Source organism: Empidonax traillii, unplaced genomic scaffold (assembly GCF_003031625.1).
Source record: "Empidonax traillii isolate 1590-97213 ecotype Southwest subspecies unplaced genomic scaffold, ASM303162v1 scaffold28:size2823434, whole genome shotgun sequence".
NCBI classification, from domain to species: Eukaryota; Metazoa; Chordata; class Aves; order Passeriformes; family Tyrannidae; genus Empidonax; species Empidonax traillii.
Genome location: NW_020955221.1, coordinates 1380672 through 1396174, shown reverse-complemented (window position 1 = coordinate 1396174; position 15503 = coordinate 1380672). Strand labels below are relative to the sequence as shown.

General features: G+C 40.8%; 1 protein-coding gene across 1 annotated transcript; it reads left to right on the top strand.

Moving 5' to 3' along the window:
• The first annotated feature begins 3542 nt into the window (after positions 1 to 3542).
• On the top strand, positions 3543 to 14752 carry GCNT1 (glucosaminyl (N-acetyl) transferase 1). Its single transcript, XM_027909987.1, has 3 exons — positions 3543 to 3571; positions 5821 to 5943; positions 12342 to 14752. The coding sequence occupies exon 3, from the start codon at positions 12494 to 12496 to the stop codon at positions 13772 to 13774; it is 1281 nt and encodes a 426-aa protein (XP_027765788.1). The 5' UTR covers positions 3543 to 3571; positions 5821 to 5943; positions 12342 to 12493; the 3' UTR covers positions 13775 to 14752.
• The last annotated feature ends 751 nt before the right edge of the window (positions 14753 to 15503 follow it).

Below are 15503 nucleotides of genomic sequence, written 5' to 3'. Positions count from 1 at the left end.
TAAAACTGGTAAAATTGAGAAGATACAAGAATTAGCAGTAAACATTAGGTTTAAAAAATTCTTTGCAGCCTAAACTTTTGACATAGCATAAAACAAGTCTAACCAATCAGAAATGTTTTGTATTCTTTATGTTTTCCAAGAAAAAGCCTAAAAGCCTGAAGGCAGCTGTCAAATTGCAAATAAGATATTAATACCAGCTTGGAGAAAGCACAAAGACAGCTGTCCTCCTAGTGGAAATATATTTAAGCTGTATTCTCCTTCACCGTAACTATGTAAGTTTAGCCATGCACAAAAAAACTATTCTTGAAACTTTCTCAGTGTTGTTTGTATGCCTTGTTCTCACTGGATTCTTGGTCTTACCATATCTATGAAATACTCCTGTTCAAGCTGATTTCATTCCAACCAATCAAAATTCACAGCAAAATCATTTATGTATTTTAAATTTCCCATATTTGTGACTTGCTTTTTGTTCGCTTTTGTCTATATTTTGTCCCTAAGTTCCACTTTTTCCACTGTTTTAATTTCTCTGTCAGTACTTCCAAAATTGTAAATGACATAAACTTTTTCACTTTTGCTTTACAGCTGCCATACAGTCACATCTGTCAGTGGTCTGTCACATAGGAGGAAGGGAGGGCAGCTTGTGGACTCTGTTATCTTCATATTCCACACTCAAGATTAGAAGAGTGAAAACCAGGTGCAAACCCAATTAAGCCGGTTTTTTTCAGGATCAGTTGACAAAAACTATCCATGAAAGGAACCATAAGTCAAACACTTATGGTCCTTAAAATGTTACAAAGCTGCAATAAACAAATGAGTCTTTGCCTGCATGGTCAGCCAAGGATCACAACCTCCATAATCATGTCAGTCTATGGAGAACTTCACTTTCTATCTGTGCAAGAGTTAGAGAATAAAAGACTTCTTAACTTCAGCTATCTACCTGAAATAACTACATTCAGTAATAACTGTAATGCCTTTTTTTTTTTTAGCTTCTCTCCACAGGAAGTACTTGTTAGAGGTACTTTCTCTTTCAGCACAGTTAGAGGTACTTTCTGTTTCAGCACAGGAAATATTCATCAACTCTGGTTGATGACTGCATCACACACGTCTTTGCATCTTTAGCTGTGTAAGTAACTAGGGCAGGGGGGATGGAAGAGAATCAGAGCAAACATCTGCCCCCAAAGCTTACCCAATGCATTCCCTTAAGAATAGTCAGCGTTCAGCTCTGCTGTTAGTTACTTGTATTGCAATTACAATTCTGCGTGGCATCGCAGGTGGTTTAGCAAGAGAACAAGTACTTAAATTTATGCTCCTATTTATCTAATTTGCAAGACCAACAGGATACAATCACCGCCTGTAATCATAGATCATTACTGATGACACAGCATTACTCTTCATGGGAAAAACTAATAGGAAATCTTGCCCCATCCCCACAGATTTCTCTCTCCTATTACCAGCCTCTGCTGGGTTGAGAGACAAAAAGCCTTTTTGGCATGGTGCTCCACAAAGAACCAGAAGTTCAGCCCTATAAGTAACAGACACACTAGAAGACACCCTGTCCCGCCCAGACCTGTTAAGAAAAAGGGAAGACTGCCAAGAAAGCATGTGGTTATACACTACTTCTCTACACACAGAGTATACATACTATGAAAATTTTCTTGACAACAAATGATGAAGATTTGAGATTTTGCAGTTTATTCCTAAAATAAGCTGTCTGATCCAACTGGTGATAGATGAAGGCAATTCCTCTTTCTTCTGGCAGCTATCTCCTAGCGACAGCCTTGAAGCCCAATCTTCTCATTTTCTTGTCAGTTTCCAGCCTCTTGATCCGTGCAGATGTGGGACCCTTCAGTAGGAGCTCACAACTGGGATGAAGTAAGGACAGGAGAGTCTATTAGATGTGCCTCCAGCTCATGTGCTCTCCAAATCATGCTGCACTCCAGATAATGCTGATGTGCAGGGATTTTAGGGGAATTCTACAAGCACTGTTCAAGCTGCTGCAGGCTGCAGCACTCGGCATTTTTTAATGAGGTACACACTGTCTTTGAACTTTCTATTTCCTTGAAATTAATTTTCTGTTTTCTTTCTAGTACTTTGGCAAAATAATACGAAGCTGCTTGCCCGTAAGCTCCATCTTCATGTTTCACAGCTCTCCCAAATCCCGTGGAGTATGTATCGTTGGACAGATATTTGATGGGAAAAAGCAAACAAGAAATCAGAGTCGTCTTCAGACTCTGTCCAGGCATGTTTTTACTCTTCACCGCTGCAAGTTTCGCGCACGGCTTCCCAGTCAGGCCGGGTCCCTTTCCACCCCATCCTCTCACTTAAAACCCTCATGTGTGCGGAAGGCCAGCTCCGCCGGGTCCCCGCTCATGAACCCCGAGCCCGCTCAGCGCCTTCGCGGTGGCTTTCCCGCTTGCCCCGAGATGGCACCTGGCCACCAGCTCCGGTGGGTGCGTGGCCGTCTGGGGCTATGCCCTGCGGGTGTTTTCTCCTCCTGACTGGGAACAGCGAGAAAGCCCTTTATCGCCTTGACTCGCACAGGAATTGCCCCCGTCCTACGTGGGTTCCAACGCCACCGGCATTACCGGGGGAAGCGTTAAAAAAAAAAAAAAAAAAAAAAAAAAAAGGAAAAAAGGACAAACAAGGGCCATTGCCAAGGCTGCAGGCGGTGGCTCGGTCCCGGTGAAGACGAGGGCGGGGGTGGTGCGGAGAGGCAGGGGCGGGACATGCCGGTGGCCCGCGGAGGGTCGGGTCGGACTAGGGGGTGGATGTGTGGGTGGTGCCGGGAGGGGAGGGGGGCCGCTCGGGGGCGGCCAGGCCAACGTCGGGCCGCGGGCGGGGTCGTGCTGCGACGCCGGGCTCCCTGCGGGTCCCGGGGCTGCTCCGCCCCGGCCCGCCCCGAGCGCGGCCCCGCAGGTGGGCGCTGCCGCCAGACCGGGAACGGCGCGCCCCGGCGCGGGTGGCGGCACTGCCGGGCCGAAGCATCGCTCTTCCCGGGCGCCCTTCCCTGCCCTGCGGAGCGGAGCAGCGCTACTCAGGAGCGGCAGGACCGTCGGGCAGGTGCCGCACTGGAGAGCAGGGAGGCGCGTTTTTTGTGCCTCTCTTCTCTCTCTTCCCTTCCCAACCAAACCTTCCCTTCCCAACCCTTCCCTCCCCTTCTCTCTTTTCTTCCCCTTTCTTTCTTTCTTTCCTTATTCCCTTTTCCCCTCTTCCCTCTTTCCCCGCTTTCCCCCTCCTTTTCTCTCCCTTTATCCCCCTCTCCCCTCTCTACTTTTCTCTTTGCTTGTAACTATTTTTCCTTTTCTCCCCGTTTGCCTTCTACCGTTTTGCTCTGCTTTTTCCTCTCCACACTTCCTTTTTTGCTTGTTTGTTTTGTTTCCCCACTTTCTGTCTATCTTCCCATCCTGCCTTTGCCTCTTCCCTGGGCAGTGCGTGCAGGGGAGCCTGGGGCAGGCTGTTGCCTTCGGAGCGGGGGAGGGGGCGGTGATTGGATATGAAATCCAATATGAAATTCTGTTAGCGAGCACAGAATTCGGGGGTCGTCTGATGCTCGAGGTGTTGCAGTCCTGGGGTTTGGCTTTCCTCCCAACCCCCCCAAACTCACTGAAACTACCTTTTTCTTTTTTTCTTTCTTTCTTTTTTTTTTTTTTCCCCCTCTTCCTTCAGAATTGAGAAACTGTTTGGAAGGTTTAAATAGCTTTCTGTGGCCCAGGTTGGGTGAGAGGACTGTGAAAGAAGCCTGACAGGAGTTTCAGTTATGCTCTGGCACTTTGCCGCCTTTCAGTGTTGCTCCAAAAAGTAGACTTCTTTGTGGGAAAGAGGAGGAGTGGCAGCCGGAGGGAATTGCCATTTTGGAGTCTGCTATTTTAAATTTCATTTTTAATGGAATATGAGGTGGGTGACCACAGAGCTGGCAAGAGTGACAGTCAGAAATGGTAGTGAGACAAGAGGGGACAAATATATCTTTCCTGTCTATTTCAACTTGAAAATCCTTGTGAAAAATAATGCAGTATTTATAGCTCCAGTTGGAGTTCACTTACAGTGGTACATTGCTTTTGAAAGTATGTGTATACAAAAGAAAATACTACTTATATTTTCTCTCCTCACTGATTTTCTACTCTGCCTATAATAAATGTTAGTTATCAGCATAATGTCTTTCCTATGAAATCTGTCTGGGGTAATACTTAATTCCTGAAGCCAGAAGAGCCAAAAGTTACTTAATAAACCCGAATACCTTTGCCAAGTCTGCCTTTTTTTCTAACATAAACCGAATGCAAAGGTGAACATACAAGCTCAAGGTTTACAGTTTATTTGCTGAGAATATGGTCTTCACTGACCAAAATCCTGCTCTTCAAATTTGTTACCATTGTTACCACATCGAAAAGCCCACTGCTGGTTTTATGAAAAGATTTAATTTTTTTTTTTTATAATCTCCTCTCTGTTTTCTTTTGGCTTTCAACATAATTCAGACCTTCTGCACTTACTTTGGTTTATAAGCTCCTGAAACTTGCTCTTGAGAACACCTAACTTTGTCAACCTAAAATTCTGTCTCAGGAATGGTGAAAAAAGGTAGTTCCACAGAAATGTAGCATGCCCAACAGTACAAGTAACTAGTACTATTAGGTTTACTTCACAGCTCCAAGGACACCACTTCTTGCACTGTGAAACATTATTATACACAGGTTAATTGTGGTGCTATTAGAGGAACTTAATAAAACAAACAGAAACCTCATCTGTGATAGGTTATCCCCGAAAGCTCACTGATGATCCTTTATTGCACTGAGGAACACTAAGTGTAGGCATGGGTTTAAAATGCTGGCTTCTACATAGGGCTAAAGAACAACTCAGAATATTTTATATGTTGGGCTTGAAGAGGGATCCAAGTACTCAAAAATTTGACAGCCTCTTCCTTCTGCCACGAGATTTAGTTGTGTTTTTATCAGTTACTTTTCCTGCCAGTGTGTCCCATTCTGAAATACAGTAGTGTCTGAAGGCAGGGATCAGCAAAATTTTGTAGGTGGGTGTGAGGAGTGCAGTGACTGCTCTTGTTTCTGGTGAAATTATAGTTCCTATTTTAGAGTAATGTGAAAAAATAGATAAGCACTTTACTTTGAAGTAGCCAAATTATCTTGATGAACACCGGGCAGTTTTATTGAGTGTTAAATTGGCTGACATTACTTTGAAGATTTTGTGATCTTTTTGTTTTGAGATTCCTGTGTAATTTCAGTGTTAGTTACCTTGAGGTAAAACGTATCTTTTTGTCCATGCTAAGAGTTACAGAACTCTTGAGGTTGGAACTGGTCACTGACTGACTTTGCCATAACATCTTTACTCTTCTTAGTTGAAATTTCTTACTGTTTGCTCTGTCTGTGGGGCCTTTAAGGACAGATGGGAATGCAAATAGTAATCAGGCTTTGAAATGTTCTGCATAAGACTTACTTGATACAGTAGTACAAGAGTGTACTGGAAAGGCTAGTAACTTTTTTTAATTTACAGTTTACACAGAGTGTGTATTCATGGGGTTTTTCTCATTTTTTTAAAAACAAATATTTTACTGTTTTTTTTACTGTCAAGATTCCTGAACTTTGAACATAAGCTCTCCAAAAATAGCCCAAAGGTTTGAATTTATTTTCATCCTTTTTTTTTGTCTCTGGAAAAACAACTATCTACTTTTATCTACTCTCATTGTTTAGCTTCCGTGTAGTGGTGAACATAGCAGTACTAGTCATTTGTGGAGTTTTGTTTAAAAGGGACTAGGAGTGTGTGTGGGATTTTTCCTATAAAAAGGGAACACATTTTTCTCTTTTATTATTTTCTTAGGCAGCTCTGAAAGAAAAGCCCTACTCCTGCAGAGTGCTGTCAATTGCAGACAACTGTATCCACATGAAACCCTGCTGCTGTCTCTGCATGATTTCAAAGTTAAGAGTCCCATAAAGTCTAATGGTAAGCCAACTACTCAGCTTATGGCCAGTTCTCATTTTCACTAAGACTGAAAACTATTTAATGGAACAAACATGAGTTCTTTGATCCAGTTACAGGCATATCTACTTTCAAGATTGTGCTGCTTGATATCGTGGTGAGGCTGAGTAAATGTGACTTTGCTCTGTGTCTGGCAGATCTCTGCTGATAGCACTGTGTCTGTTGAGTCAGTCTTTGTGCTTAGGCATGTTTGTGTTCATGCAAGATGCTTACAGGTTTAAAAATCCTCATCAGAATGAATGTTTTGCTTAACTGAATCGGAATGGAAGCAGGCTAATCGTAATAACTGTGGGATGTGTGGCTTGGAAGCATCCCAGATATGGCTTGGTAAAATTCAAGGGCTTTCCAGCAAATCCACCCTCAGTGGAGGGCCTTATTCTGTAGTTTTGAGGAAAAGGTTTTTGTATCACAGGTGGAGAATTTTTGAATTGGGAAAGAGAACAGCAAAGATCTGGTCAACACCACCTATTGTTCTCAGGGGTAGCTGAAGTTTCCTTATATCTTCCCTTCCTCCAAAGTGAGAACAGAGAGAAATAAATAATTTCTAACTCTCACTCCTCACCCATCAAAATGATTACTTGTCTCCCGGCCCATCCCCACTACCACTTCAGAGGTGGATGTAGTCACTACTGCATTTTCCACTTGGCTTTTCTTCAATACATTTCTGTAAAAATAAATGTCTCATGTTGTCATGCATGGATGTAGGATGTTAGTTCAACTGCCAGGAAGTTTTCAAGTAACTGTTGTAAAGCTATGATTAAAAGCTAATGTGTCTGTGGACATAAAGTAGAGGCCTATGCATAATGTTCATGTTGTGGATCCTCTCTACAGTGCCTTTATGCCAAAAGTCACCAAAGCAACTACAACACAGCAAACATCACCGTCTGCTTCCTCTGGTATTTGTTAGAGGAAGCAGAATAGGAAGAAAAATGAAGGGAACTTTAGTTCAACAGCCCACAAGGCTGAGAGAGTCATGACAGCAGGATGTTGCAGGTAAGCCCACAAGACCTATCAGATCTTCCCTGCTCTTGTTAGAACTGGTTTTGACCTTCTGCCAGCCTCTGCGATGCTTCCTAACTCTAAGGTCTTTCCTGCCTTTTTGCCAGCTTTTGACAAAATGTACAGGCTGTTGAAGTACCCCAGAGTATTTTCTTACCGTGTACCTGCCGCCTTCTGAATTTCTGGTGCTGATACTGGCCCAAGATGTGTTTTAGAGGCTGCAGTGCTTCTGCTGAATCAGTGTTTGAAGTGTTGCATCAATTTTTTTCCACTGATATGAGAGAAGAATGAAATGCCAAAATCAAAACACCACTGCTTTTTCTCTTTTATTCCTATGCCACTAGCCCCTAATGATTTTCATCTTATCAGGACTCGGATCTGTGCACCATTTCACTGCAAGCCCTAACTGCTTTTTTAGAGGAAAAATTTTACTTTGACTGAAAATGTATTGGCAATTCATTCAATACAAAAAAATATTTAGTTTACTATTTCACTCTGCTCTCTATATTGCTTCAGGCAGGACAGAGGAGGATGATGTGTTTTAGGTGAGCTGGCATGAGGGAGGCCCTGGAGTGCCAGGAATCCAGTTTTCCAAATACTTGTGCCATAACTTAGGAAAAGTGAATAGCCAAGAGAGTAGTGCCACCCTAGCGTAACACTGGTTGCTGTTGCTTTTCACCTCATTTAGGAAAAGGTCTGTCTCTCATTCCCAGCTCTATCAGTCCAAGTGAGAGCCTACAGCCCAGAGCTTGTGTTTGCAGGACTGTGGCATGGTGAGGGGAGGTTTCCATGGCAACGCAGGGCTGGTGGCTCCCCGTGTCAGGTCTGTCAGGGCCTGGTTAGGAGTGGAGCACAGCGTCCCTGACGTCAGGCACCTCCCTGGCTGAGGCTGGGCTGGATCACCTTGTCACTGTCCATGGCCAGACTGTGGGGGCTGGAGACTAGCCCTGCAGTGGCATCACTGGCATGCAGTGGGATCATAGGGAGCGCAGATGGGGCCGGTTGGAGCTGTCAAGGGCTCTTGTGGTCCTGCCAGCAGCCAGGAGAGCTGATGTTGGAGAGCTCCTCAGAGCCCAGCTGGTTGGATCTGTTGCTGCACCCCTCCTGGCCTGATATGTGGTTGGCAGAGATGGGAGTGGGATTGTTCCTTCCACCAGGAGCACATCATGTCAGACCAGTTGCACTGTGAAACTGCAGCTGAAGGGATCTGCTGTGCTGGTGGCCAAATGCTGGTGTCCACGATGCTGGACTGAGGCTCACATCCTTTGTTAGCGCTGGTGTAGTAGTGCTCTGCTGGCACTGTCCCCGCACAAGCATCCTTGTTCTTAGGACCGGCAGCTCCAGTCCAGCCTGTCTGCCGGAAACCTTCATGTGAACTTTAGTCTCCCTCCAAGTTGTGGTATGATCTTGTAAAAGTTTTTTGTTTGGTTGTTTTTTGGGTGTTTTTTTGGTGGTTTTCTTTTGTTTGTTTGTTTTTTAAACCTAGGTTTCTTGTGGGATTGTATTTGCTTTTAAGGATGGGTGAAGCCAAAGTTATCTAAAATCATATGCTGAGCTGGACTTGGAGGGTGCTGCTCCCTCCTCTCTGTGGCTCCTTTATCATAAATATTCATGTAGTCTACTGCTGACTTATTTCAGTCAGTTCCATGGGGCAGCTAAGTAATTTAGCATGTAGGGTTAGCACAAATTTTTATAGTGACCAGATAAAGACACTGTTACCAAAATAGGCTGTTTTATAGTAGCACCTTTACAGTTGTATAAAAGTTAAATCTGGTTTTAAACCTGGTCTGGTTTTAACCAAACTGCCAGGTGCATAATACTTTTTCACAAAACAAACTTAAGATGCAAATGAGCCAAGTGATATGCTCTCTGACAGAGAAGAGGTGTCAGAAAAGGAGATGCAAATTAGGTATAGTAATCCTTCTTTCCATAAAGTCTGTTTAAATGGCGAACATGAATTTCTATAGAAATCAAATTGAAATTATTTAATCATACTCTACAGTTTGTATACAGCAGTGAAGAATAATTTTGGCAGGAAAGAGGAAAGTGGGCAACTAACTACCCCAACTAGCAGCAAGTGCTGTAAGTTTCCCCCTTTAATGACTACTGCATCAGAAATACAGACTGACTTGAGTAGGAGGCAGTAAAAAAAAGGAAGTGGGTCAGGTAACTTCTGCAGCTGAACTTCAGTTGAGAGCAAGATGACGGTTGCCAAATAAAGCTGTTTCTTTGTGGCTGCACAAACCTCTCTTGGCTCTCCCACAGTGCAAAGTGCTGCCTCTGATGGTATTCTCGAGGGTGGACACTAAAGCTACGCAGAGCTAAAGAAAAAGATGTTAAAAGCTTTACTGAATGCAGTCTGAAGCTATATTGATGAGTATTCTAGGCTTGTTAAGAACATTGTGTGTATTATTAGATGAAAGGTACTAAATCTTACCCTGTAAAGGTCAGCTTTTGTGAATGGGATATGATCAAGTTTTAGGACTTAAAAACTGCATGTGGAAACAAATAGTAACTTACTGTCAAAATTCGTCAGAGAAGTCAGTGTGTCAGTGAAAAAAAATTTGACTGTGGGAGAAAAATCTCCACATAAAGATAAGAGCCACATTAATGTGTAAATATTTGCAGATCTCTCATTTTGGTATAATAAAAATGCAGGGTCTTATTATTCTGAGCTCATAACAACAGAGGAATTGGACCTAGCTGGGTATACAAGGCCTTTCTGAAAGAGAGGCTTTATCCTGATTTCAACTAAGTTTTATTCTGAAACTGGAGCAGAAAAGACTTCTTGGAAAGCTTTATTCTTTGAAAATTTTAGAAGCTGAAGACTGCAATGGTCACGTTCAATTAAGACTCTTTCCCTGCATTGTAAAAACAGTGAGGAGGTAGTAATCTTCTTGAGCGTCACTCTTCAATGATAGTGGTCCTCTAAAAACTAAGAATAAAAATGGTAGTGCTAATAGCTTAAAGAAAGTATTCCAACTTCTGTCACCAAAAGTGTCACAAATCTAAGTGTATTTGAAGTACAGTTTAAGTTCTAACAAAGTCTTAACTTTTAAGTTGTTAGGCAGAGAACAGTAATAGACACTATCACATACATAGCTTGTATCCTTCCTTTGTTAATTTAATATGTGATGAATATTATTTTTATTGGATCAGATCTACCAGTCAAAACTAGTAGGACGTCAAGTAAGCAAGTGTGTGATGAAGTTATAAAACATGTTAAAACTTGTTCTGACCTACATCATTGTGTTTGATGTCACATTGCAAACTGAAAGCTGGAATTGTGGAATTTTCCTTTTAAAAATTTTTTTTAATTCAGAGTGTGAGACCTGATTCTTAAAATGTACGTCTCTATGTTTTCAGCTGTAATTGCATGCTAGCTCACCTGGCTACTTGTCTTAAGGGTTAAAATTTAAATTTTCTTCCATTTTGACTTCACTATACACCTAAAACAGACCAGAAACAAATGTCTACCTTCCTTAAGATAAATTAGAAATGCATGATAAAATAATTACAATTGTAACTCTGAAAACAAAGTACACTTCACAGTAGTTAAGATGTTTATATAATGCTGTTAGTCACAAATTCATGTCTACTTTGTAGTCTCTGCTTGCTGTCGGCTTGAGGTACAAAATGCTTGATTATAGTACTTAAAATACTGCTGATCCTCATGACCATGCTAGACATTTGTGCAGTGATCTGCACCTTCCCCCCGTCTTCTACACATGTGTCAGCTCACTCAGTTGGCAGTGCTGTGGGCAAGGTGGTGTACCCCATGTGTAGTGCATCCCAGTGGCAGCAAAAAACTCTGATACCAGGCCACAATTTCTTAAATTTACCTATTCTGAGAAGTGCAAGTAGCAGGTTAAAAGCCACAGTTTATGAATTGAAAACTAAAATGACACTGGGGTAGCTTAAAGAAAAGAGGGCCAAAAAAAGAAAGGAAATTCATATGCTGAACAGTGGATACAGTACATGCTTCTTTTTCTTAAAGTTTCTTACCAGTTTTTCTGAGTAGCTGTTATTCTTAGAGCTGTTCAGAAAGTTATTCAGAAGCACTATTTTTTTTCTTGAAAGTAGCAAAAATTTAAGGAGCTTTATATCTCAAATACTTGACATTTCCTTAACTTAAAGAACCAAATTTTGGAAGACATTATTTGAAAACTGTATGGGCTTTTGCCCATACAGGTTGAAATTCAAACCTGCACTAAATTATTAGGCAGTGAATTTGTGAGCAGAAATGCACTTGAGTAACAGTGTAAGTTGTTTAAGGATCCTGTTCTTGATATTCAGGTAAATATCAATCTACCTGCTTAAGGTACTACTCAGAAAAAAAAAAGATACCCAGTTCTGTAATACAGTTTAGACTGCAGTTTTCTCAACAGGTACAGCTATAGCAGCTGCATAACTATGCAGTGATCCCTTCACAGAATATCTGAAACAGAAGAAAGCTGCTTAAGGGGAAACAAAGCTAACAAGCAAAAATGATGTAGTGCCTGTGAAGGAAAGATGAAAATAAAATTGTCATACTAGAAATCTCACTGCTACTCAAACTTGCAGCACATCTCCACATAAAAACAAGTGTTTTTAAACAATGGTAATACAGCACTGCTGTGCTCTTACATTTGTAGTGACTTCACACAAGTTAGCTTGAGATATAGGTGATAAGTACTGTCTTTTACCTTAAAAAGGTATTTCAGCAATTCAGTAACAGTTGTTCTCCCAACTCTGAAAACTGAGGTTCTCTGCTATATTAATTCCCCCCCTCCTTCTCATCAGCTGTTCCCTCGTAGAATTTCTAAGCTCATGCACAAAACATTGAAGACACTGTACCTCACATAAAAATGTTGGAAGGCTTTAGGATCTTCTTTGCCTTTATTGCCTTCCTTTATTATAAGACATAAAGCATGACTGTCATCCAGGAAGTGGTAAGTTTTAATGATAATGTCAATGTCAATTTTAATGATAATGTCAATGTCAACAATGAAGTGGGTATAAAACATTCTTGTCGAACTCTGAAGCATGAATTAACAAGAAATAATTGCTTCTTAGTAATGTGTCTGACTTTCATTTTGTTAGATGCAGCTGAATCACTTCTGTTTTCTTACTGAACTTCGGTTTGTAGTCTTCGTACTGTGGAAATAGGATTTAAAAAAAAAACTATCTGCTTCTCCCAGTCTTCTTCTAGAAAAATAAACTAATTTTATTTATTAATTTCTGATTTTCAGCAGAATATTTCTGGATGAACTATTCATATTTTTACTGTCACTAAATAACAATGTGATTATTAATTACTATTTTTTTAAGAAAACTTTTAGTCTTTGAATGACATAATTTTTTTTTTTTTTTTTTTTTTTTAGGATTTTTCCTTCCATTTCCATGACAAACTTGCCAAATTCCTGAGAAACACAAACTTGTTTCTGAAGTTGTTGATGCTGATATGAGCAGAAGGGAGGAGTTTTTTTTTTTTTTTTCTTTTTTTTTAGCTCTGTGAAGCTACCTGGTATTTGAAATGCTGAAGAGGAAATTACGGTTTTGTTATAACTTGCGCTTTAGGCTTTTCTTGGGTCTAACTCTTATTTTAGTAATCATTTCAGTTTTAAAAGTTAACCAGAAAGAAGACTTCTTAAATCGGAGAGATCTAGAGCTAACAAAAGAAGATCCTGTTAGCAATGTTAACTGCACCAAGATTATTGAGGGGGATATAGAAGAAATACAAAAGGTAAAGCTTGAGACATTGTCAGTGTCATTTAAGAAACGCCCCAGGCTAACAACAAATGATTATATTAACATGACGGCAGACTGTGCCTCCTTCACCAAGACGAGGAAATATATTATGGAACCTCTCAGCAATGAAGAAGCAGAATTTCCAATTGCTTACTCAATAGTGGTTTATCACAAAATTGAGATGCTTGATAGACTTCTGAGATCAATCTATGCTCCACAGAATTTTTACTGCATTCATGTAGACAAAAAATCTCCAGGATCTTTTTTCTCTGCTGTGAAGGGAATAGTGTCATGCTTTGATAATGTCTTTATTTCAAGCCAGTTAGAGAGTGTGGTATATGCTTCATGGAGCAGGGTGCAGGCCGACATTAACTGCATGAAAGATCTCTACAGTAGAAGTTCAAACTGGAAATACCTAATAAATCTATGCGGTATGGACTTTCCTATAAAAACCAACCAGGAAATAGTAGAGAAATTAAAAGCCCTTAAAGGTGAAAACAGCTTGGAAACAGAAAAAATGCCTGTTTATAAAGAAGTAAGGTGGAAAAAACACCATGAGATTATTGATGGTAAAATAAAGAACACAGGCACAGACAAACAACTACCACCTCTCAGTACTCCAATTTTTTCTGGTAGTGCCTATTTTGTAGTTAGCAGAAGATTTGTAGAATATGTGTTAGAAAGCAGCAAAATACTTAAGTTCATTGAGTGGGCAAAAGATACTTACAGCCCAGATGAGTACCTGTGGGCAACAATTCAGAGAATTCCTGATGTCCCAGGTGCAGTTTCTTCTAGTGACAAGTATGACGTTTCTGACATGAATGCACTGGCCAGGTTTGTCAAGTGGCAGTACTTCGAAGGCGACGTGTCCAAAGGTGCACCATACCCACCGTGCAGCGGAGTTCACATTCGCTCTGTCTGTGTTTTTGGTGTCGGAGACTTGAACTGGATGCTACGAAACCACCACTTATTTGCTAATAAGTTTGACACTGACATTGACCCTTTTGCAGTGAAATGTCTGGAAGAGTATTTGCGACACAAGGCTTTGTATTTGCAAAAGAAGTGAAATACTGTATGCTCCTGTTACAAAACATAGGTTACAAGTATTGTACTGCAAAGTACTTTGACACGTAACAGTGATGGTGGTGATGCTGATGATGGGTATAATAAACCATGTTGGTGTGGTGCTGCTGATGCCCTCCCTGCCTTGTCCATGGACAAGGGGGAGAACAGACATGTCTCAAGTGAATATGGGGATCCCTTGTGTTGCACGCTCAGAGGCTCAGAGCTTCAGGTGTAAAATCAGAATAGCAACTTTTGGAAAGTCAACTATTTGGAATATTCATTATCTAGAAGGTGTAATTAATAGATTTTCTTTGGCTAAACTGTTTGTTTTAAGACTTGGAAAGTGCATGTTATTCATAGTTACTCATTTTTTCCTCATGAATGCAATGCTAGCTGGAAGACAAAGATGAAGGGTTGAGGGGAAAGGCAGCTGGACTGCACAGACTTCGTACTGAGTACTGAAAGATCTCAGGAATATAACATTAGAAATGATCTGAAAACTATGCAAAAGGGGATATGCAAAGTCAGCTGTCATAATTTAACTTCAGTCTGCTTGCTGCAGTTCTGTTACATGTAATTCTTAGTCCTCTTGAAAATTTTGTCTTTAGCATGGAGTATTAAGGAATTGCATTTAAATTTTTGTAGCCAAATCTTGCTTTTGTACTCTTAAAGGCCTCTGATACTGTGATATAAAGTTTATACACTAGTTTGTAATTACATCTTCTCAGGGAAATTTCAGTTTTGTGCCTGATGAGATTTAGACTTGTAATTTTACTTCCTATTGTACCGAGAGTCTTGCTTTTGGATCCAAAATTACTCAAGTTTCTCAAAAACTTAAAAGAACTGCAATAGTGTCTAAACGTAGTGTCTGATGGAACAGCTGGTTTCTGCTTTGTGTCAAGCTCAACTTACATTCCAGATTATTTTGACATTGAGTACAGAAAAATAAAGTTATTTTTCTAAATGATATTGCCTCTTCCCACCATTGAAGAACCTCTAAAAGCACCACCAAAAAATCCTAATGATAAAGACCTAAAATGTTTTTACTGTAGGTTTCCATACAATTGAAGCTGCAGCTGAAGTAAGTCCTACCTTACCTCCATATGGCCATTCATTCATGTGTCTGTGCTTGATTAGGCTTAGTCAGTTTATTTATTTGCATATTTTGGTGAAAGGGAAAGAAAGAAGTTTGTATAATTTTTGTTCCAGTTAGGTCCCTGCTTAGTTTAGCTGCTGCAGTGTGGCACAGAAGCGTGGGGGTGAAATATTGTGAGGGCTGATATTATTTATTTCTATATGAATTCAGCTTTGTCATGCATAGTTACTGCCAGGTGTCTCATTTTACTCCTGAGATGACAGTGGAATTCATTTGAGGCACTACCAAATGGCAAAATAGACCTGAACTCTTGCTGTAATGGTAGCATGTGTTTCTTACAAAGGTGGTTTATGTTTCTCTTACAAAGGTAGTTTGTCACGATGTTTCTTCTAAGGTGTGCCTCAATACTTAGACATTAACAGCATGAACTGCTTGCTGTTCATCATGCAAATAGCTAGGGAGGCAAGCAATTTCATCTGAAGCAGAGCCTATTTTTGCCAACCCCTGCCTTCAAAACCACCTGAAAGCTGTTTAGGGAGACTTCAGAGAGTTTCACATTAACAGGTAATTAAAGCCTGTGAGCTGAGGCAGTTGAGGAAAATTCCCTGTCTTCCCCACCCTTTGGCTTTTCTGC